This window comes from Oncorhynchus gorbuscha, linkage group LG25 (assembly GCF_021184085.1).
Source record: "Oncorhynchus gorbuscha isolate QuinsamMale2020 ecotype Even-year linkage group LG25, OgorEven_v1.0, whole genome shotgun sequence".
Classification (NCBI taxonomy): Eukaryota; Metazoa; Chordata; class Actinopteri; order Salmoniformes; family Salmonidae; genus Oncorhynchus; species Oncorhynchus gorbuscha.
The window spans coordinates 46,197,356-46,219,855 of NC_060197.1; the positions used below are offsets into that span (position 1 = coordinate 46,197,356).

The following is a 22,500-nucleotide window of genomic DNA, read 5'->3' on the forward strand; positions in this document are numbered from 1 at the left end:
CAGTCACCTTACTTCTACAGACAGCTAGCCAACGAGGCAGCTAACAAAGGGTTAGTGTACCCCCTAACTAGCTAACAGAGGGTTAGTGTACCCCCTAACTAGCTAACAGAGGGTTAGTCTACCCCCTAACTAGCTAACAGAGGGTTAGTGTACCCCCTAACTAGCTAACAGAGGGTTAGTGTACCCCCTAACTAGCTAACAGAGGGTTAGTGTACCCCCTAACTAGCTAACAGAGGGTTAGTGTACGCCCAAAAACCTCCATGCACACCAAAGTACAACGCACCCCCAAACATCCAATAGCTAATCACAAAACTCCTCAGGTTGACTGTGTATTCCTTCACTCTGCAGGGTGATGATTGATCTGTAATGTATTTTCTGTTTCTGCAGTGTGATAGTTTCAGTGCTGACTTTTGAAGGCACAGACTGCAGGTTGGCTGAGGTGGGACTACTGGCTGACCAGACTGGAGGAAGGGTGAGACACACAGAACCTCTCCTATCCTCTTACCTCTCCTCTCCATTTATCTCTCCTATTACCTCTCCTCTCCTATTCTCTTACCTCTCCTCTCCTCTCACCTCTCCTCTTACCTCTCCTCTCCTCTCACCTCTCCTATTACCTTACCTATCCTATTACCTCTCCTCTCCTATTACCTTACCTATCCTATTACCTCACCTCTCCTCTTACCTCTCCTATCATCTCTCCTCTCCTCTCAACTCTCCTTTCCTATCACCTCTCCTCTCCTCTCACCTCTCCTCTTACCTCTCCTATCACCTCTCCTCTCCTCTCACCTCTCCTCTCCTCTCCTATTACCTTACCTCTCCTTTTACCTCTCCTCTCCTCTTACCTCTCCTCTCCTATTACCTCTCCTCTCCTATCACCTCTCCTCTCCTATCACCTCTCCTCTCCTCTCACCTCTCCTCTCCTATTACCTTACCTCTCCTCTCACCTCTCCTCTCCTATTACCTTACCTCTCCTCTCACCTCTCCTCTCCTATTACCTTACCTCTCCTCTCCTCTCCTCTCCTCTCCTCTCCTCTCCTCTCCTCTCCTCTCCTCTCCTCTCCTCTCCTCTCCTCTCCTCTCCTCTCCTCTTACCCGTCTTCATCGACCTTGCCAAGGCTTTCGACTCTGTCAATCACCATATTCTTATTGGCAGACTCAGTAGCCTCGGTTTTTCGGATGACTGCCTTGCCTGGTTCACCAATTACTTTGCAGACAGAGTTCAGTGTGTCAAATCGGAGGGCATGCTGTCCGGTCCTCTGGCAGTCTCTATGGGGGTGCCACAGGGTTCAATTCTCGGGCCGACTCTATTCTCTGTATATATCAATGATGTTGCTCTTGCTGCGGGCGATTCCCTGATCCACCTCTACGCAGACGACACCATTCTATATACTTTCGGCCCGTCATTGGACACTGTGCTATCTAACCTCCAAACGAGCTTCAATGCCATACAACACTCCTTCCGTGGCCTCCAACTGCTCTTAAACGCTAGTAAAACCAAATGCATGCTTTTCAACCGATCGCTGCCTGCATCCGCATGCCCGACTAGCATCACCACCCTGGATGGTTCCGACCTTGAATATGTGGACATCTATAAGTACCTAGGTGTCTGGCTAGACTGCAAACTCTCCTTCCAGACTCATATCAAACATCTCCAATCGAAAATCAAATCAAGAGTCGGCTTTCTATTCCGCAACAAAGCCTCCTTCACTCACACCGCCAAACTTACCCTAGTAAAACTGACTATCCTACCGATCCTCGACTTCGGCGATGTCATCTACAAAATTGCTTCCAACACTCTACTCAGCAAACTGGATGCAGTTTATCACAGTGCCATCCGTTTTGTCACTAAAGCACCTTATACCACCCACCACTGCCCTCGCTACATATTTGTCGCCAGACCCACTGGCTCCAGGTCATCTACAAGGCCATGCTAGGTAAAGCTCCGCCTTATCTCAGTTCACTGGTCGCGATGGCAACACCCATCCGTAGCACGCGCTCCAGCAGGTGTATCTCACTGATCATCCCTAAAGCCAACACCTCATTCGGCCGCCTTTCATTCCAGTACTCTGCTGCCTGTGACTGGAACGAATTGCAAAAATCGCTGAAGTTGGAGACTTTTATCTCCCTCACCAACTTCAAACATCAGCTATCTGAGCAGCTAACCGATCGCTGCAGCTGTACATAGTCTATTGGTAAATAGCCCACCCATTTTCACCTACCTCATCCCCACAGTTTTTATTTATTTACTTTTCTGCTCTTTTGCACACCAATATCTCTACCTGTACATGATCATCTGATCATTTATCACTCCAGTGTTAATCTGAAATATTGTAATTATTCGCCTACCTCCTCATGCCTTTTGCACACATTGTATATAGACTGCCCCTTTTTTTCTACTGTGTTATTGACTTGTTAATTGTTTACTCCATGTGTAACTCTGTGTTGTCTGTTCACACTGCTATGCTTTATCTTGGCCAGGTTGCAGTTGCAAATGAGAACTTGTTCTCAACTAGCCTACCTGGTTAAATAAAGGTGAAATAAAAAATAAATAAAAATAAAAATAAAAAATACCTCTCCTCTCCTCTCCTCTTACCTTACCTTACCTTACCTCTCCTCTCCTCTCCTCTCCTCTCCTCTCCTCTCCTCTCCTCTCCTCTCCTCTCCTCTCCTCTCCTCTCCTCTCCTCTCCTCTCCTCTCCTCTCCTCTCCTCTCCTCTCCTCTCCTCTCCTCTCCTCTCCTCTCCTCTCCTCTCCTATTACCTTACCTCTCCTCTCCACTCCTATTACCTCTCCTCTCCTGTTACCTTACCTCTCCTCTCCTCTCCTCTCACCTCTCCTCTCCTATTACCTTACCTCTCCTCTCCCCTCACCTCTCCTCTCCTCTCCTATTACCTCTCCTCTCCTGTTACCTCACCTCTCCTCTCCTATTACCTCTCCTCTCCTGTTACCTCACCTCTCCTCTCCTATTACCTCTCCTCTCCTGTTACCTTACCTCTCCTCTCCTCTCCTCTCACCTCTCCTCTCCTATTACCTCTCCTCTCCTGTTACCTTACCTCTCCTCTCCTCTCACCTCTCCTCTCCTATTACCTCTCCTCTCCTGTTACCTCACCTCTCCTCTCCTATTACCTCTCCTCTCCTGTTATCTCTCCTCTCCTATTACCTCTCCTCTCCTGTTACCTCTCCTCTCCTGTCCTATCACCTCTCCTCTCCTATTACCTCTCCTCTCCTGTTACCTCTCCTCTCCTATTACCTCTCCTCTCCTGTTACCTCACCTCTCCTCTCCTATTACCTCTCCTCTCCTGTTACCTCACCTCTCTTCTCCTATTACCTCTCCTCTCCTGTTACCTCTCCTCTCCTATTACCTCTCCTCTCCTGTTACCTCTCCTCTCCTGTTACCTCACCTCTCCTCTCCTATTACCTCTCCTCTCCTGTTACCTCTCCTCTCCTCTCACCTCTCCTCTCCTATTACCTCTCCTCTCCTGTTACCTCTCCTCTCCTCTCACCTCTCCTCTCCTATTACCTCTCCTCTCCTGTTACCTCACCTCTCCTCTCCTATTACCTCTCCTCTCCTGTTACCTTACCTCTCCTCTCCTCTCCTCTCCTATTTCCTCTCCTCTCCTGTTACCTTACCTCTCCTCTCCTCTCCTCTCACCTCTCCTCTCCTATTACCTTACCCCTCCTCTCACCTCTCCTCTCCTATTACCTTACCTCTCCTCTCCTGTTACCTTACCTCTCCTCTCCTATTACCTTACCTCTCCTCTCCTATTACCTTACCTCTCCTCTCCTATTACCTTACCTCTCCTCTCCTCTCCTATTACCTTACCTCTCCTCTCCTATCACCTCTCCTCTCCTATTACCTTACCTCTCCTCTCCTATTACCTTACCTCTCCTCTCCTATTACCTCACCTCTCCTCTCCTATTACCTTACCTCTCCTCTCCCCTCACCTCTCCTCTCCTATTACCTTACCTCTCCTCTCCTATTACCTTACCTCTCCTCTCCTCTCACCTCTCCTCTCCTATTACCTCTCCTCTCCTCTCACCTCTCCCCTCCTCTCACCTCTCCTCTCCTCTTACCTCTCCTATTACCTTACCTCTCCTCTCCTCTCCTATTACCTCACCTCACCTCTCCTCTCTTATTACCTTATCTCTCCTCTCCTCTCACCTCTCCTCTCCTATTACCTTACCTCTCCTCTCCTATTACCTCACCTCACCTCTCCTCTCCTCTCCTATTACCTTACCTCTCCTCTCCTCTCTCCTCTCCTATTACCTTACCTCTCCTCTCCTCTCCTATTACCTTACCTCTCCTCTCCTCTCCTCTCCTATTTCCTCTCCTCTCCTGTTACCTTACCTCTCCTCTCCTCTCCTCTCACCTCTCCTCTCCTATTACCTTACCCCTCCTCTCACCTCTCCTCTCCTATTACCTTACCTCTCCTCTCCTGTTACCTTACCTCTCCTCTCCTATTACCTTACCTCTCCTCTCCTATTACCTTACCTCTCCTCTCCTATTACCTTACCTCTCCTCTCCTATTACCTTACCTCTCCTCTCCTCTCCTATTTCCTCTCCTCTCCTATTACCTTACTTCTCCTCTCCTATTACCTCACCTCTCCTCTCCTATTACCTTACCTCTCCTCTCCTATTACCTCACCTCTCCTCTCCTATTACCTTACCTCTCCTCTCCCCTCACCTCTCCTCTCCTATTACCTTACCTCTCCTCTCCTCTCACTTCTCCTCTCCTATTACCTTACCTCTCCTCTCCTATTACCTTACCTCTCCTCTCCTATTACCTCACCTCTCCTCTCCTATTACCTTACCTCTCCTCTCCCCTCACCTCTCCTCTCCTATTACCTTACCTCTCCTCTCCTATTACCTCTCCTCTCCTCTCCTCTCACCTCTCCTCTCCTATTACCTCTCCTCTCCTCTCACCTCTCCTCTCCTATTACCTTACCTCTCCTCTCACCTCTCCTCTCCTATTACGTCACCTCTCCTCTCCTATTACCTTACCTCTTCTCTTCTCTCCTCTCCTATTACCTTACCTCTCCTCTCCTATTACCTCTCCTCTCCTATTACCTTACCTCTCCTCTCACCTCTCCTCTCCTCTCACCTCTCCTCTCCTATTATGTCACCTCTCCTCTCCTATTACCTTACCTCTCCTCTCACCTCTCCTCTCCTATTACCTTACCTCTCCTCTCACCTCTCCTCTCCTATTACCTTACTTCTCCTCTCACCTCTCCTCTCGTATTACATTACCTCTCCTCACCTCTCACCTCTCCTCTCCTATTACATTACCTCTCCTCTACTCTCACCTCTCCTCTCGTATTACATTACCTCTCCTCTACTCTCACCTCTCCTCTCCTATTACCTTACCTTTCCTCTCACCTCTCCTCTCCTATTACCTTACCTCCCCTCTCACCTCTCCTCTCTTATTACATTACCTCTCCTCTCACCTCTCCTCTCCTTTTACTCTATCTCTCTCTCTCCTCCTCCTCCTCCTCCTGTTCTCTCCCCTCACCTCTCTCTCTTCCTCCTGTTCTCTCCCCTCACCTCTCTCTCTCCTCCTCCCCCTTCTCCTGTTCTCGCCCCTCAACTCTCTCTCTCTCCTCCTCCCCCTTCTCATGTTCTCACCCCTCACCTCTCTCTCCTCCTCCCCTTCTCCTGTTCTCACCCCTCACCTATCTCCTCCCCCTCTTCCTCCTCCTCCTGTTCTCTCCCCTCACCTCTCTCTCCTCCTCCTCCTGTTTCTCTCTCCTCCTCTCCTCTTTAACCTGAACAGGTCAACATAGTAAACATTGGTACCGTAGCAACAGAGATCCAGTCAGCTCTGGCCGACAACATCTTAGCGACGGGCGTCAGGGCAACGTTACTAGCAGCTGACGGCATGTGAGCATGACTTCTTTCAGGGTGAAGTATCACACACAAACCCACACCTTGTCTGGATTTCATTCACAAACTCAATGCTCTTAAGTCAGCCATGAAAACATTTGTCATCCTTCCCTCTGTCCCCCCCCCAGGTATTTTCCCTATGAGGAGTGTAACCACTGTCTAGTAAGGGATATAGGGAACGTAACAGAAGGATTAGAGATCACCTTTCAGTTTGCCTGCAAGCCTGATAGTACAGAGAGTGAGTGAACACACACACACCTAGATTCGCACACGAACACGCCTACCCTCTCCCAGGATTCCTTAAGCGGTCACTTTATGTGTATGTGTGTGCATGCGTTCGTGTGTGTGTGTGTTGTACAGGTTTCATGCGTAGAGACAGACTACCGTTCCAGCTACAGCTGTCCTTCACCACCAGAGATCAACAGAAAGTAACACGCATCATTACTGAACAGAGACGGGTTACAACCAGCAGGTAACACACACACACACACACACACACACACACACACACACACACACACACACACACACACACACACACACACACACACACACACACACACACACACACACACACACACACACACACACACACACACACACACACACACACACACACACAGACTAACACACACACACACACAGACTAACACACACACACAGACTAACACACACACAGACACATATACACACACACAGACTAATGCACACACAGACACACACACACACACACACAGACTAACACACACACACACACAGACTAACACACACACACACACACACACACACACACACACACACACACACACACACACACACACACACACACACACACACACACACACACACACACACAGACTAACACACACACACACACAGACTAACACACACACACAGACTAACACACACACAGACACATACACACACACAGACTAATGCACACACAGACACACACACACACACACACACACAGACTAACACACACACACACAGACTAACACACACACACAGACTAACACACCCACAGACACACACACACACACTAAATGCCCCCCCGCTTCTCTCTCTCTCTCTCTCTCTCTCTCTCTCTCTCTCTCTCTCTCTCTCTCTCTCTCTCTCTCTCTCTCTCTCTCTCTCTCTCTCTCATTCTCTCCTCCTGTCCCCTTCTCTCTCTCTCCTCCTGTCCCCTTCTGTCTCTCTCCTCATGTCCCCTTCTGTCTCTCTCCTCCTGTCCCCTTCTCTCTCTCTCCTCCTGTCCCCATCTCTATCTCTCCTCATGTCCCCTTCTCTCTCTCTCCTCCTGTCCCCATCTCTATCTCTCCTCATGTCCCCTTCTCTCTCTCTCTCATTCTCTCTCTCTCCTCATGTCCCATTCTCTCTCTCTCCTCCTGTCCCCTTCTGACTCTCTCCTCCTGTCCCCTTCTCTCTCTCTCCTCCTGTCCCCTTCTCTCTCTCTCTCGTCCCCTTCTCTCTCTCCTCCTGTCCCCTTCTGTCTCTCTCCTCCTGTCCCCTTCTCTATCTCTCCTCATGTCCCCTTCTCTCACTCTCCTCCTGTCCCCTTCTGTCTCTCTCCTCCTGTCCCCTTCTCTCTCTCTCCTCCTGTCCCCTTCTCTCTCTCTCCTCCTGTCCCCTTCTGTCTCTCTCCTCCTGTCCCCTTCTCTCTCTCTCCTCCTGTCCCCTTCTCTCTCTCTCTCCTCCTGTCCCCTTCTGTCTCTCTCCTCCTGTCCCCTTCTCTATCTCTCCTCATGTCCCCTTCTCTCACTCTCCTCCTGTCCCCTTCTCTCTCTCTCCTCCTGTCCCCTTCTCTCTCTCTCTCGTCCCCTTCTGTCTCTCTCCTCCTGTCCCCCTCTCCATCTCTCTAGCTGGGTGTGGGCAGGCAGTCTGAACATGTCAGTGTTAGGGGTCCACTGTGCCCAGCTGTGTGCCAGGTTAACTATGAAGGGAAGAGTCCACGAAGCACAGAGACAACTCAGAGCACAGCAAGACCTGCTCAAAGACATCAGGTATGTATGTATGTATGTATGTATGTATGTATGTATGTATGTATGTATGTATGTATGTATGTATGTATGTATGTATGTATGTATGTATGTATGTATGTATGTATGTATGTATGTATGTATGTATGTATGTATGTATGTATGTATGTATGTATGTATGTATGTATGTATGTATGTATGCATGTATGTATGCATGTATGTATGTATGTATGTACAGTTGAAGTTAACATACACGATTAGTATTTGGTAGCATTGCCTTTAAATTGTTTAACTTGGATCAAATGTTTCGGGTAGTCTTCCAAAGCTTCCCACAATAAGTTGGGTGCATTTTGGCCCATTCCTCCTGACAGAGCTGGTGTAACTGAGTCAGGTTGGTAGGCCTCGTTGCTCGCAAACGCTTTTTCAGTTCTACCCACAAATTTTCTATGGGATTGAGGTCAGGGCTTTGTGATGACCCCTCCAATACCTTGACTTGGTTGTCCTTAAGAGACTGCGTTGAGCCATTTTGCCACAACTTTGGAAGTATGCTTGGGGTCATTGTCCAGTTGTAAGACCCATTTGCGACCAAGCTTCAACTTCCTAACTGATGTCTTGAGATGTTGCTTCAATGTATCCCCATAATTGCCCTACCTCATGATGCCATCTATTTTGTAAAGTGCACCAGTCCCTCCTGCAGCAAAGCACCACCACAACATGATGCTGCCACCCCCGTGCTTCACGGTTGGGATGGTGTTCTTCAGCTTGCAAGCCTCCCCCTTTTTCCTCCAAACATAACAACGGTCATTATGGCCAAACAGTTCTATTTTTGTTTCATCAGACAAGAGGACATTTCTCCAAAAAGTACAATCCTTGTCCCCATGTGCAGTTGCAAACCATAGTCGGTTTTTAGAGCAGTGGAGCGGCCTTTCAGGTTATTTTGAAATTGCTCCCAAGGATGAACCAGACTTGTGCATTTTTTTCCTTTGGACTTGGCTGATGTCTATTTATTTTCCATGATGTCAAGAAAAGAGGCACTGAGTTTGAAGGTAGACCTTGACATACATGCACAGATAACCCCCCAATTGACTCACATGATGTCAATTAGCCTATCAGAAGCTTCTAAAGCCATGACATCATTTTATGGAATTTTCCAAGCTGTTTAAAGGCAGTCAACTTAGTGTATGTAAACTTCTGACCCACTGGAATTGTGATACAGTGAATTATAAGTGAAATAATCTGTCTGTAAACAATTGCTTGTGTCATGCACAAAGTAGATGTCCTAACCGACTTGCCAAAACTATAGTTTGTTAACAAGAAATGTATGGAGTGGTTGAAAAACAAGTCTTAATGACTCCAACCTAAGTGTATGTCAACTACCGACTTCATCTGTGTGTGTGTGTGTGTGTGTGTGTGTGTGTGTGTGTGTGTGTGTGTGTGTGTGTGTGTGTGTGTGTGTGTGTGTGTGTGTGTGTGTGTGTGTGTGTGTGTGTGTGTGTGTGTGTGTGTGTGTGTGTGTGTGTGTGTGTGTGTGTGTGTGTGTGCGTGCGTGCGTGCGTGCGTGCGTGTGTGCGTGTGTGTACGTGCGTGTTTGTTTGTTAACCCTATAACCTCTTGTCTCCAGTGAGCAGAGGTCCAACCCAAAGGAGGAGAGTATCTACGGAAACTGGATCGATACCATGACAACCATCTGTGACGACCTCACCACAGACTCCCAGGTGGTCTGTCTGTCTGTCTGTCTGTCTGTCTGTCTGTCTGTCTGTCTGTCTGTCTGTCTGTCTGTCTGTCTGTCTGTCTGTCTGTCTGTCTGTCTGTCTGTCTGTCTGTCTGTCTGTCTGTCTGTCTGTCTGTCTGTCTGTCTGTCTGTCTGTCTGTCTAAAGGCCCTATTTCTATGTATATGGGGCAGGAGCCTCTAAGGTGCAGGGTTGAGTAACTGGGTGGTATCCAGCTAGTGGTGGCTGTTTAACAGTCTGATGGCCTTGATAGAAGCTGTTTTTCAGTCTCTCGGCCCCAGCTTTGATGCACCTGTACTGACCTCGCCTTCTGGATGATAGCGATGTGAACAGGCAGTGGCTCGGGTGGTTGATGTCCTTGATGATCGTTTTGGCCTTCCTGTGACATCGGGTGGTGTAGATGGGTCCTGGGGGGCCGGTGATGCATTGGGCAGACCGTGCCACCCTCTGCAGAACCCTGCAGTCGCCGCACCAAGCGGCCCGACAGAATACTTTCAATTGAGCGATTTCAGATTGTCAGTGACCCCGAGGAACTTGAAGCTTTTCACCTACTCCACTACGGTCCCGTCGATGTGGATAGGGACGTGCTCCCTCTGCTGTTTCCCTGAAGTCCACGATCAGCTCCTTCATTTTGTTGAGGGTTATTTTCCTGGCACCACTCCGCCAGGGCCCTCACCTCCTCCCCGTAGCCTGTCTCGTCATTGTTGGTAATCAGGCATACTACTGTTGTGTCGTCTGCAAACTTGATGATTGAGTTGGAGTCGAACATGGCCATGCAATCATGGGTGAACAGGGAGTACAGAAGGGGGCTGAGCACGCACCCTTGTGGGGCCCCTGTGTTGAGGATCAGCGTGTTGTTTCCTACCTTCACCACCTGGGGGCGGCCCGTCAGGAAGTCCAGGACCCAGTTGCACAGGGCGGGGTTCAGACGCAGGGCCCCGAGCTTGATGATGAGCTTGGAGGGTACTATGATGTTGAATGCTGAGCTGTAGTTAATGAACAGTATTCTTACATAGGTATTCCTCATGTCCAGATGGGATAGGGCAGTGTATTGCATCAGTGGATCTATTGGGGTGATATACAAGTGGGTCTAGGGTGTCAGGTAAGGTGGAGGTGATATGATCCTTGTGGAACTGGCAGTGTTTTAACTACTTTACAGATATGAAACAAAAGACAATCATAATATCAGTCAAAAATATCACATTCCCAGTTATTGCTACAGAACAAACTAAACCATTTATTCGATGTGACTTCCATGACGTACACTAAGGCATTGTTGGCAGAATAGATGGATATAGTTCAATGCATGATTAATATAATTCACCAATACATTTCTTGGTAGTCCAAAAAATGTTGCTATCAGGTTGTAAATCACAGCTGGCCTGGTACATTGTTTGCTGACCCCAATCGGAATGCAGTGTTTCAGTTTCAATGACTCAATATTCTGGGCAAAAACGGACAAATGTAACTAAGGCCGGGAATGTCAATACAATCAAACTAGCAAAGTGCAATGATCACAAGTCAATCATAACGTGGCTAATAGGCTAAATAGCATATCTATTTGTGTCGGAAGTTAAAAACACGGAGCCTAACGTTAACTAGATAGCTAGCTAGCTAGCTGCTAGCAGGATGGCATGTCATGCCATTGGAAAGATGTGAGTGCCATTGGAAGATGTGAGTGCCATTGGAAGGATGTGAGTGCCATTGAAAGATGTGAGTGCCATTGGAAGATGTGAGTGCCATTGGAAGGATGTGAGCGCCATTGGAAGATGTGAGTGCCATTGGAAGATGTGAGTGCCATTGGAAGGATGTGAGTGCCATTGTAAGATGTGAGTGTCATTGGAAGGATGTGAGTGCCATTGGAAGATGTGAGTGCCATTGGAAGGATGTGAGTGCCATTGGAAGATGTGAGTGCCATTGGAAGATGTGAGTGCCATTGGAAGGATGTGAGTGCCATTGGAAGATGTGAGTGCCATTGGAAGATGTGAGTGCCATTGGAAGGATGTGAGTGCCTTTGGAAGATGTGAGTGCCTTTTCCCCACTCATATCATTTTTCAGTGGATTAACACAGCTAGAGATGCAGGTGTCATTTGGTCACCGAGCAAGAACTTGAACGACTGTTATTTAGTTAGCATATCTCTTGCTTTAGCAAATTCACTCTGGCTATCTACTCCGATTTCAGAGCACTCTCTTCTGAGTGTGCCAGAGTGCAGAATAACTGATGCATTTACCATCCCTCTACATATGACCGGTGTCTGTAAACGTAGACAAAAAAAAGGAATAGTTAGTCACGAATGCTCTTAGAAAACATGTAAAAATCCTAACCAGCTCTGATACGGCGAATAAAATGTTCAGAGTGATGTGTTCTCATTTATGTCTGGAAGTAGCTAACAAGCTAGCCAACTTTAGCCAGTTAGCTTGGGTGCTTGGTTGGGACAAGCGTGCATTAGCAGGCAAGTGGCAGAAGGACGAGGAGGCTACTATTCCCCGTTTATCAGAGCAATTTTGACGGCCAACTAACTGAAAAAGTTTGAGAGGGTTTATCTAATGTTTCTTCATTAGATGTTTGCTCATCTTGTTCTGGCTAGCATTAGTTGTTGATCTTGTTGTTGTTGATGTGTATAACTGAGGGAGAGAGAGCCTACCTTTTCATGGATGTTTGATCAACAGGACTGTAAAATTCCCCAAAATAAGAAGACTACCATGGTCTTTACATATTTGCAGATATCCATTCAAGTGTATTTTGACAGGACCTACTTCCTGTAAACACACAGTCCAGTCCATTGTGAATGACGGTAGACCTGTGTGGCAAATGGCATTGTTTGCATAAAGGCCTACTGTAGCTCTGATTGGCTATGGTGCACATGGTCTGCGTAGACTCCAGTCCTGGACGAGACAGATGTTTTTATTAGGTTTTATTTACTGTAGTATCTATTAATTACCCAAATTACGCTTTCCCACTCTATATTGGTATAGAATATCTTTCCCACTCTATATTGGTATAGAATCGCTTTCCCACTCTATATTGGTATAGAATATCTTTCCCACTCTATATTGGTATAGAATATCTTTCCCACTCTATATTGGTATAGAATATCTTTCCCACTCTATATTGGTATATAATTTCTTTCCCACTCTATATTGGTATAGAATCGCTTTCCCACTCTATATTCCCACTCTATATTGGTATAGAATCGCTTTCCCACTCTATATTGCTATAGAATCGCTTTCCCACTCTATATTGGTATAGAATATCTTTCCCACTCTATATTGGTATAGAATCGCTTTCCCACTCTATATTGATATAGAATCACTTTCCCACTCTATATTGGTATAGAATCACTTTCCCACTCTATATTGATATAGAATCACTTTCCCACTCTATATTGGTATAGAATCACTTTCCCACTCTATATTGATATAGAATCACTTTCCCACTCTATATTGATATAGATTTTGCACATATGTCTTAGAATATGTAATCCCCAAACATTCTAAGAATTTCAGAAAACTTGAAAATGACCATATCTAAGTGATCTCCAGTTAGATTATTTTTCTTGTTATGTCATATTTTTCCTGGGGTTGTAAATGAACAGATTTTAATCAGATTTAATGTTGCTAAAATACTGTCCGTTCCACTTTAATAGACCAATAAGAAAGAGAGTTCCAAACCTCTCTGCCAATAACAGCTCATGTTCAGTTTTCCCCTCCCCACTCAGACCACTCCCAGACAGTCCTAACTAAATTCTTGCTTGAGAAATTGCTTTTTGCTATTTTTATTTACATTTTAGTTTTAAAACAATCAAAGAACCCAGAAATTATATTGAGATAAAAACAGTTGCATTGGACCTTTAATCGATCAAACAATCAATAAATTAAATCAATCAAACTTCGTCTCTCTATCACTCTCTCTCTCTCTCTCTTGCTCTTTCACAGAATTATCGAACTTCCTGAGGCAAAAGGATAGTTTTCAAGACATTGATAGAGAGAATGAAAGGGAGACATTTGCCTCAGGATAGAAATGTCATGTTTTGTCATTTATTATCTTGTCTTGTCCCTGTGCTTCCCATTCTATTCGTTTCCCTCTGCTGGTCTTATTAGGTTCTTTCCCTCTTTCTATCCCTCTCTCTCCCCCTCCCACTCTCACTCTCTCGCTCTCTCTTCTCTCTATCGTTCCGTTCCTGCTCCCAGCTGTTCCTATTCCCCTAATCAATCATTTAGTCTTCCCACACCTGTTCCCGATCCTTTCCCCTGATTAGAGTCCCTATTTCTTCCTTTGTGTTCCGTTCCTGTCCGGTCGGTTCCTTGTTTAGTATTCACCGTGCTGTGTTTGTGTATCGCCCTGTCGTGTCGTGTTTTCCTCAGATGCTGCGTGGTGAGCAGGTGTCTGAGTCTGTCTGGTTCAAGTGCCTTCCCGAGGCAACCTGCTGTTCACCTGCTGTTCAAGTTCGAGTCTCCAGTTTGTCCTCGTCATATCGAGTGAAAGTTGTGTTTTTTTGTTTGTATTTACTTTACTGGATTAAAGACTCTGTTTTCGCCAAGTCGCTTTTGGGTCCTCTTTCACCTCCATGACAGAAGGAACCGACCAAGGAATGGACCCAGCGACTTCAGACGCTCGTTACACTGCCGTCGAGATCCAAGGAGCCATGCTCGGCAGACACGAGCAGGAATTGTCTGCTGCTCGCCATGCCGTGGAGAACCTGGCCGCTCAGGTTTCCGACCTCTCTGGACAGTTCCAGAGTCTACGTCTCGTGCCACCTGTTACTTCCTGGCCTGTCGAGCCTCCAGAACCTAGGGTTAATAACCCACCTTGCTACTCCGGGCAGCCCACTGAGTGCCGCTCCTTTCTCACGCAGTGTGAGATTGTGTTCTCTCTCCAACCCAACACATACTCTAGAGAGAGAGCTCGGGTTGCTTACGTCATTTCACTCCTTACTGGCCGGGCTCGAGAATGGGGCACAGCTATCTGGGAGGCAAGGGCTGATTGCTCTAACAAGTTCCAGAACTTTAAAGAGGAGATGATTCGGGTTTTTGACCGTTCAGTTTTTGGTAGGGAGGCTTCTAGGGCCCTGGCTTCCTTATGCCAAGGTGAACGGTCCATAACGGATTATTCTATTGAGTTTCGCACTCTTGCTGCCTCTAGTGAGTGGAACGAGCCGGCGCTGCTCGCTCGTTTTCTGGAGGGACTCCACGCAGTGGTTAAGGATGAGATTCTCTCCCGGGAGGTTCCTTCAGATGTGGACTCTTTGATTGCTCTCGCCATCCGCATAGAACGACGGGTAGATCTTCGTCACCGGGCTCGTGGAAGAGAGCTCGCATCAACGGTGTTTCCCTGCTCCGCATCGCAACCATCTCCCTCCTCTGGCTCAGAGTCTGAGCCCATGCAGCTGGGAGGGATTCGCATCTCGACTAAGGAGAGGGAACGGAGGATCACCAACCGCCTGTGCCTCTATTGCGGAGTTGCTGGACATTTTGTTAATTCATGTCCAGTAAAAGCCAGAGCTCATCTGTAAGCGGAGGGCTACAGGTGAGCGCAACTACTCAAGTCTCTCCATCAAGATCCTGTACTACTTTGTCGGTCCATCTACGCTGGACCGGTTCGGGTGCTACATGTAGTGCCTTGATAGACTCTGGGGCTGAGGGTTGTTTCATGGACGAAGCATGGGTTCGGAAACATGACATTCCTTTCAGAGAGTTAGAGAAGCCTACGCCCATGTTCGCCTTAGATGGTAGTCATCTTCCCAGTATCAGATTTGAGACACTACCTTTAACCCTCACAGTATCTGGTAACCACAGTGAGACTATTTCTTTTTTGATTTTTTGTTCACCGTTTACACCTGTTGTTTTGGGTCATCCCTGGCTAGTATGTCATAATCCTTCTATTAATTGGTCTAGTAATTCTATCCTATCCTGGAACGTTTCTTGTCATGTGAAGTGTTTAATGTCTGCCATCCCTCCCGTTTCTTCTGTCCCTACTTCTCAGGAGGAACCTGGCGATTTGACAGGAGTGCCGGAGGAATATCATGATCTGCGCACGGTCTTCAGTCGGTCCCGAGCCAACTCCCTTCCTCCTCACCGGTCGTATGATTGTAGTATTGATCTCCTTCCGGGGACCACTCCTCCTCGGGGTAGACTATACTCTCTGTCGGCTCCCGAATGTAAGGCTCTCGAGGATTATTTGTCTGTGTCTCTTGACGCCGGCACCATAGTGCCTTCTTCCTCTCCGGCCGGGGCGGGGTTCTTTTTTGTTAAGAAGAAGGACGGTACTCTGCGCCCTGCGTGGATTATCGAGGGCTGAATGACATAACGGTTAAGAATCGTTATCCGCTTCCCCTTATGTCATCAGCCTTCGAGATTCTGCAGGGAGCCAGGTGCTTTACTAAGTTGGACCTTCGTAACGCTTACCATCTCGTGCGCATCAGAGAGGGGGACGAGTGGAAAACGGCGTTTAACACTCCGTTAGGGCATTTTGAGTACCGGGTTCTGCCGTTTGGTCTCGCCAATGCGCCAGCTGTTTTTCAGGCATTAGTTAATGATGTTCTGAGAGACATGCTGAACATCTTTGTTTTTGTCTATCTTGACGATATCCTGATTTTTTCTCCGTCACTCGAGATTCATGTTCAGCACGTTCGACGTGTTCTACAGCGCCTTTTAGAGAATTGTCTCTACGTAAAGTCTGAGAAGTGCTCTTTTCATGTCTCCTCCGTTACTTTTCTCGGTTCCGTTATTTCCGCTGAAGGCATTCAGATGGATTCCGCTAAGGTCCAAGCTGTCAGTGATTGGCCCGTTCCAAGGTCACGTGTCGAGTTGCAGCGCTTTTTAGGTTTCGCTAATTTCTATCGGCGTTTCATTCGTAATTTCGGTCAAGTTGCTGCCCCTCTCACAGCTCTTACTTCTGTCAAAACGTGTTTTAAGTGGTCCGGTTCCGCCCAGGGAGCTTTTGATCTTCTAAAAGAACGTTTTACGTCCGCTCCTATCCTCGTTACTCCTGACGTCACTAGACAATTCATTGTCGAGGTTGACGCTTCAGAGGTAGGCGTGGGAGCCATTCTATCCCAGCGCTTCCAGTCTGACGATAAGGTTCATCCTTGCGCTTATTTTTCTCATCGCCTGTCGCCATCTGAGCGCAACTATGATGTGGGTAACCGTGAACTGCTCGCCATCCGCTTAGCCCTAGGCGAATGGCGACAGTGGTTGGAGGGGGCGACCGTTCCTTTTGTCGTTTGGACAGACCATAAGAACCTTGAGTACATCCGTTCTGCCAAACGACTTAATGCCCGTCAAGCTCGTTGGGCGTTGTTTTTCGCTCGTTTCGAGTTTGTGATTTCTTACCGTCCGGGTAGCAAGAACACCAAGCCTGATGCCTTATCCCGTCTGTTTAGTTCTTCTGTGGCTTCTACTGATCCCGAGGGGATTCTTCCTTATGGGCGTGTTGTCGGGTTAACAGTCTGGGGAATTGAAAGACAGGTTAAGCAAGCACACGCACACTGCGTCGCCGCGCTTGTCCTAGTAACCTCCTTTTCGTTCCTGTTTCCACTCGTCTGGCTGTTCTTCAGTGGGCTCACTCTGCCAAGTTAGCTGGTCATCCCGGTGTTCGAGGCACTCTTGCGTCTATTCGCCAGCGCTTTTGGTGGCCGACTCAGGAGCGTGACACGCGCCGTTTCGTGGCTGCTTGTTCGGACTGCGCGCAGACTAAGTCGGGTAACTCTCCTCCTGCCGGTCGTCTCAGACCGCTCCCCATTCCTTCTCGACCATGGTCTCACATCGCCCTAGACTTCATTACCGGTCTGCCTTTGTCTGCGGGGAAGACTGTGATTCTTACGGTTGTCGATAGGTTCTCTAAGGCGGCACATTTCATTCCCTCGCTAAACTTCCTTCCGCTAAGGAGACGGCACAAATCATTATCGAGAATGTATTCAGAATTCATGGCCTCCCGTTAGACGCCGTTTCAGACAGAGGCCCGCAATTCACGTCACAGTTTTGGAGGGAGTTCTGTCGTTTGATTGGTGCGTCCGTCAGTCTCTCTTCCGGGTTTCATCCCCAGTCTAACGGTCAAGCAGAGAGGGCCAATCAGACGATTGGTCGCATACTACGCAGCCTTTCTTTCAGAAACCCTGCGTCTTGGGCAGAACAGCTCCCCTGGGCAGAATACGCTCACAATTCGCTTCCTTCGTCTGCTACCGGGTTATCTCCGTTTCAGAGTAGTCTGGGTTACCAGCCTCCTCTGTTCTCATCCCAGCTTGCCGAGTCCAGCGTTCCCTCCGCTCAAGCGTTTGTCCAACGTTGTGAGCGCACCTGGAGGAGGGTGAGGTCTGCACTTTGCCGTTACAGGGCACAGACTGTGAGAGCCGCCAATAAACGCAGGATTAAGAGTCCAAGGTATTGTTGCGGCCAGAGAGTGTGGCTTTCCACTCGCAACCTTCCTCTTACGACAGCTTCTCGTAAGTTGACTCCGCGGTTCATTGGTCCGTTCCGTGTCTCCCAGGTCGTCAATCCTGTCGCTGTGCGACTGCTTCTTCCGCGACATCTTCGTCGCGTCCATCCTGTCTTCCATGTCTCCTGTGTCAAGCCCTTTCTTCGCACCCCCGTTCGTCTTCCCTCCCCCTCCCGTCCTTGTCGAGAGCGCACCTATTTACAAGGTACATAAGATCATGGACATGCGTTCTCGGGGACGGGGTCACCAATACTTAGTGGATTGGGAGGGTTACGGTCCTGAGGAGAGGAGTTGGGTTCCGTCTCGGGACGTGCTGGACCGTTCACTCATTGATGATTTCCTCCGTTGCCGCCAGGATTCCTCCTCGAGTGCGCCAGGAGGCGCTCGGTGAGTGGGGGGGTACTGTCATGTTTTGTCATTTATTATCTTGTCTTGTCCCTGTGCTTCCCATTCTATTCGTTTCCCTCTGCTGGTCTTATTAGGTTCTTTCCCTCTTTCTATCCCTCTCTCTCCCCCTCCCACTCTCACTCTCTCGCTCTCTCTTCTCTCTATCGTTCCGTTCCTGCTCCCAGCTGTTCCTATTCCCCTAATCAATCATTTAGTCTTCCCACACCTGTTCCCGATCCTTTCCCCTGATTAGAGTCCCTATTTCTTCCTTTGTGTTCCGTTCCTGTCCTGTCGGTTCCTTGTTTAGTATTCACCGTGCTGTGTTTGTGTATCGCCCTGTCGTGTCGTGTTTTCCTCAGATGCTGCGTGGTGAGCAGGTGTCTGAGTCTGTCTGGTTCAAGTGCCTTCCCGAGGCAACCTGCTGTTCACCTGCTGTTCAAGTTCGAGTCTCCAGTTTGTCCTCGTCATATCGAGTGAAAGTTGTGTTTTTTTGTTTGTATTTACTTTACTGGATTAAAGACTCTGTTTTCGCCAAGTCGCTTTTGGGTCCTCTTTCACCTCCATGACAAGAAATACCTCCTACTACACAAATGAGGATATCCTCATTGTGTCACTGTGCTAAATCTATTGTGTAATATCTTTCTGTCATGCCCTCTCTCTCAATTTCTCCAAGACGAGAGCAAGACCAAGGACCTAGAGGCCTCTGAGTCTACTCCCGTAAACGTAAGTCTAGTCCACACACACACTCACCTGACCCCGCTTCCTGTGTTTGCTCTCAGGCCCTCTCTGATGAGGCAGCTGAGGTGGTGTACCAGATGAAGAGAGCCAGCAGTGTGGACCAGAGAAGAAGGAAACAGACAGACATGGTGGCTCTATGAAACCAGCAGTGTGGACCAGAGAAGAAGGAAACAGACAGACATGGTGGCTCTATGAAACCAGCAGTGTGGACCAGAGAAGAAGGAAACAGACAGACATGGTGGCTCTATGAAACCAGCAGTGTGGACCAGAGAAGAAGGAAACAGACAGACACGGTGGTTCTATGAAACCAGCAGTGTGGGCCAGAGAAGAAGGAAACAGACAGACACGGTGGTTCTATGAAACCAGCAGTGTGGACCAGAGAAGAAGGAAACAGACAGACATAGACATGGTGGCTCTATGAAAGCAGCAGTGTGGGCCAGAGAAGAAGGAAACAGACAGACATGGTGGCTCTATGAAACCAGCAGTGTGGACCAGAGAAGAAGGAAACAGACAGACATGGTGGCTCTATGAAACCAGCAGTGTGGGCCAGAGAAGAAGGAAACAGACAGACATGGTGGCTCTATGAAACCAGCAGTGTGGGCCAGAGAAGAAGGAAACAGACAGACACGATGGCTCTGTGAGGAGCCAGTCCAGAGCAGTCACAGGTGGCAGAGCCAGTTGCAGCATCAACAGTAGGCCAAACTGGTAGCCATGTTAGAGACTGTCCACTCTCTCAAATAACTCCTAATTTACTACCTAAATGTTATATAAATACATGTTGTGTGAATGAATGTACATAACAAATACATTAAGATGATGGTGTTTTGATTTTGTTATAAGACCTATTGTAAAGTTAACCATGGGAGTCCTTTTCCCAGATGGTTTAAACCTGCTGGTTTCTCTTTATCTGACCACCTCACACACATACACTCACCATCTGGTCAGCTGGTAACTGAAGAATAAACCTGATGCACACATATATATATATCTCCTCTGTCTCTGTCTCTCTCTCTCTCTCTCTCTCTCTCTCTCTCTCTCTCTCTCTCTCTCTCTCTCTCTCTCTTTCTCTCTGATCCAGTGGAAGTAAGCACTTTTTAGGCAGACAAACTCCCCTTATCTACAGCAGTAGGTTCTCAACCCTGCTGCTGGAGACACAAAGGGGTTGAGAGCCATTGATCTACAGCAGCTGGCACTGGGGAAATAAAGACATTGACCCACCACCTGTTCATACTTATTGTCTACATGGCCAACTGTTCGTCAAACATCTCATTCCAAAACCATGGGCATTAATATGGAGTTGGTGCCCCCATCCCTTTGCTGCTATAACAGCCTCCACTCTTCTAGAAAGGCTTTCCACTAGATGTTGGAACATTGCTGCTATAACAGCCTCCACTCTTCTAGGAAGGCTTTCCACTAGATGTTGGAACATTGCTGCTATAACAGCCTCCACTCTTCTGGGAAGGCTTTCCACTAGATGTTGGAACATTGCTGCTATAACAGCCTCCACTCTTCTGGGAAGGCGTTCCACTAGATGTTGGAACATTGCTGCTATAACAGCCTCCACTCTTCTGGGAAGGCTTTCCACTAGATGTTGGGACATTGCTGCTATAACAGACTCCACTCTTCTGGGAAGGTTTTCCACTAGATGTTGGAACATTGCTGTGGGGACTTGCTTCCATTCAACCACAAAGAGCATTAGTGAGGTCGGGCACTGATGTTGGGCGATAGGATTGCATCGCAGTCGGCGTTCCAATTCATACCAAAGGTGTTCGATGGGATGAGGTCAGGGCTCTGTGCAGACCAGTCATGTTCTTCCACACCGATCTCGACAAACCATTTGTCTATGGACCTCGCTTTGTGCACGGGTGCATTGTCATGCTGAAACAGGAAAGGGCCTTCCCCAAACTGTTGCCACAAATTTGGAAGCACAGAATCATCTAGAATGTCATTGTATGCTGTAGCATTAAGATTTCCCTTCACTGGAACTAAGGGGTCTAGCCCGATCCATGAAAAAACAGCCCCAGACCATTATTCCTCCTCCACCAAACTTTACAGTTGGGACTATTGGGGTAGGTAGCGTTACACCACTTTACACCACTCCAGCCGACGCTTGGCAACCCCTTCTATGAAGGTCTGACACAGACATGGTGCTGTCTGACACAGACATGGTGCTGCTTTACAGTTGGGACTATTGGGGCAGGTAGCGTTACACCACTTTACACCACTCCAGCCGACGCTTGGCAACCCCTTCTATGAAGGTCTGACACAGACATGGTGCTGTCTGACACAGACATGGTGCTGCTTTACAGTTGGGACTATTGGGGCAGGTAGCGTTACACCACTTTACACCACTCCAGCCGACGCTTGGCAACCCCTTCTATGAAGGTCCCGACCAACAGTTGTTGTGGTGACGTCGCTTCCAAAGGCAGTTTGTGAGTGTTGCAACAGAGTACAGATGATTTTTACGTGCTTCGCGGCTGAGCTGTTGTTGCTCTTGGATGTTTCCACTTCACAATAACAGTATTTACAGGTGACCGGGGCAGCTCTAGAAAGCCAGATATTTGACGAACTGACTCCTTGGAAAGGTGGCGTCCTGTGACGGTGACACTTTGAAAGTCACTGAGCTCTTCAGTACGGCCCATTCTACTGCCAATGTTTGTCTATGGAGATTGCATGGCTGTGTGCTCGATTTTATACACACCTGTCAGTAATGGGTGTGGCTGAAATAGCGGAATCCACTCATTTGAAGGGGTGTCCACATACTTTTGGCACGGTAAGCGGTACAATGGACTGTTCTCTCTGCTTCCGCACGGTAAGCGGTACAATAGACTGTTCTCTCTGCTTCCGCACGGTAAGCGGTACAATAGACTGTTCTCTCTGCTTCCGCACGGTAAGCGGTACAATAGACTGTTCTCTCTGCTTCCGCACGGTAAGCGGTACAATAGACTGTTCTCTCTGCTTCCGCACGGTAAGCGGTACAATAGACTGTTCTCTCTGCTTCCGCACGGTAAGCGGTACAATAGACTGTTCTCTCTGCTTCCGCACGGTAAGCGGTACAATAGACTGTTCTCTCTGCTTCCGCACGGTAAGCGGTACAATAGACTGTTCTCTCTGCTTCCGCACGGTAAGCGGTACAATAGACTGTTCTCTCTGCTTCCGCACGGTAAGCGGTACCGGTGAATCAAGTCTGACCAACAGGCTTCCTAGCAGCTTCTATTCCCAATCCATAAGATAAATAGTTAACAAAATGGCTACACGACTATCTGAGAGAGAAAGAGAGAGAGAGAGAGAGAGAGAGAGAGAGAGAGAGAGAGAGAGAGAGAGAGAGAGAGAGAGAGAGAGAGAGAGAG

The 22,500-nt window shown here is 48.0% G+C and overlaps 1 protein-coding gene across 4 annotated transcripts in view; it reads left to right on the forward strand.

The window, feature by feature from the left end:
• Positions 1 to 19,496, forward strand: part of LOC124014160 (circularly permutated Ras protein 1-like) — a 42,151-nt gene extending 22,655 nt beyond the window's left edge. For 3 of the 4 annotated variants that reach the window (XM_046328915.1, XM_046328913.1, XM_046328916.1), the window contains 8 exons: positions 1 to 50; positions 388 to 472; positions 5,772 to 5,878; positions 6,010 to 6,119; positions 6,242 to 6,353; positions 7,744 to 7,884; positions 9,482 to 9,575; positions 19,192 to 19,496. The exon at positions 1 to 50 is cut by the window's left edge and continues 78 nt beyond it. In XM_046328915.1, coding sequence (XP_046184871.1) covers positions 1 to 50; positions 388 to 472; positions 5,772 to 5,878; positions 6,010 to 6,119; positions 6,242 to 6,353; positions 7,744 to 7,884; positions 9,482 to 9,575; positions 19,192 to 19,290 — 798 coding nt within the window. In that variant the 3' untranslated portion in view covers positions 19,291 to 19,496. The remainder of the gene's footprint in view (positions 51 to 387; positions 473 to 5,771; positions 5,879 to 6,009; positions 6,120 to 6,241; positions 6,354 to 7,743; positions 7,885 to 9,481; positions 9,576 to 19,191) is intronic. The other variant, XM_046328914.1, reaches the window with a different exon arrangement.
• The last annotated feature ends 3,004 nt before the right edge of the window (positions 19,497 to 22,500 follow it).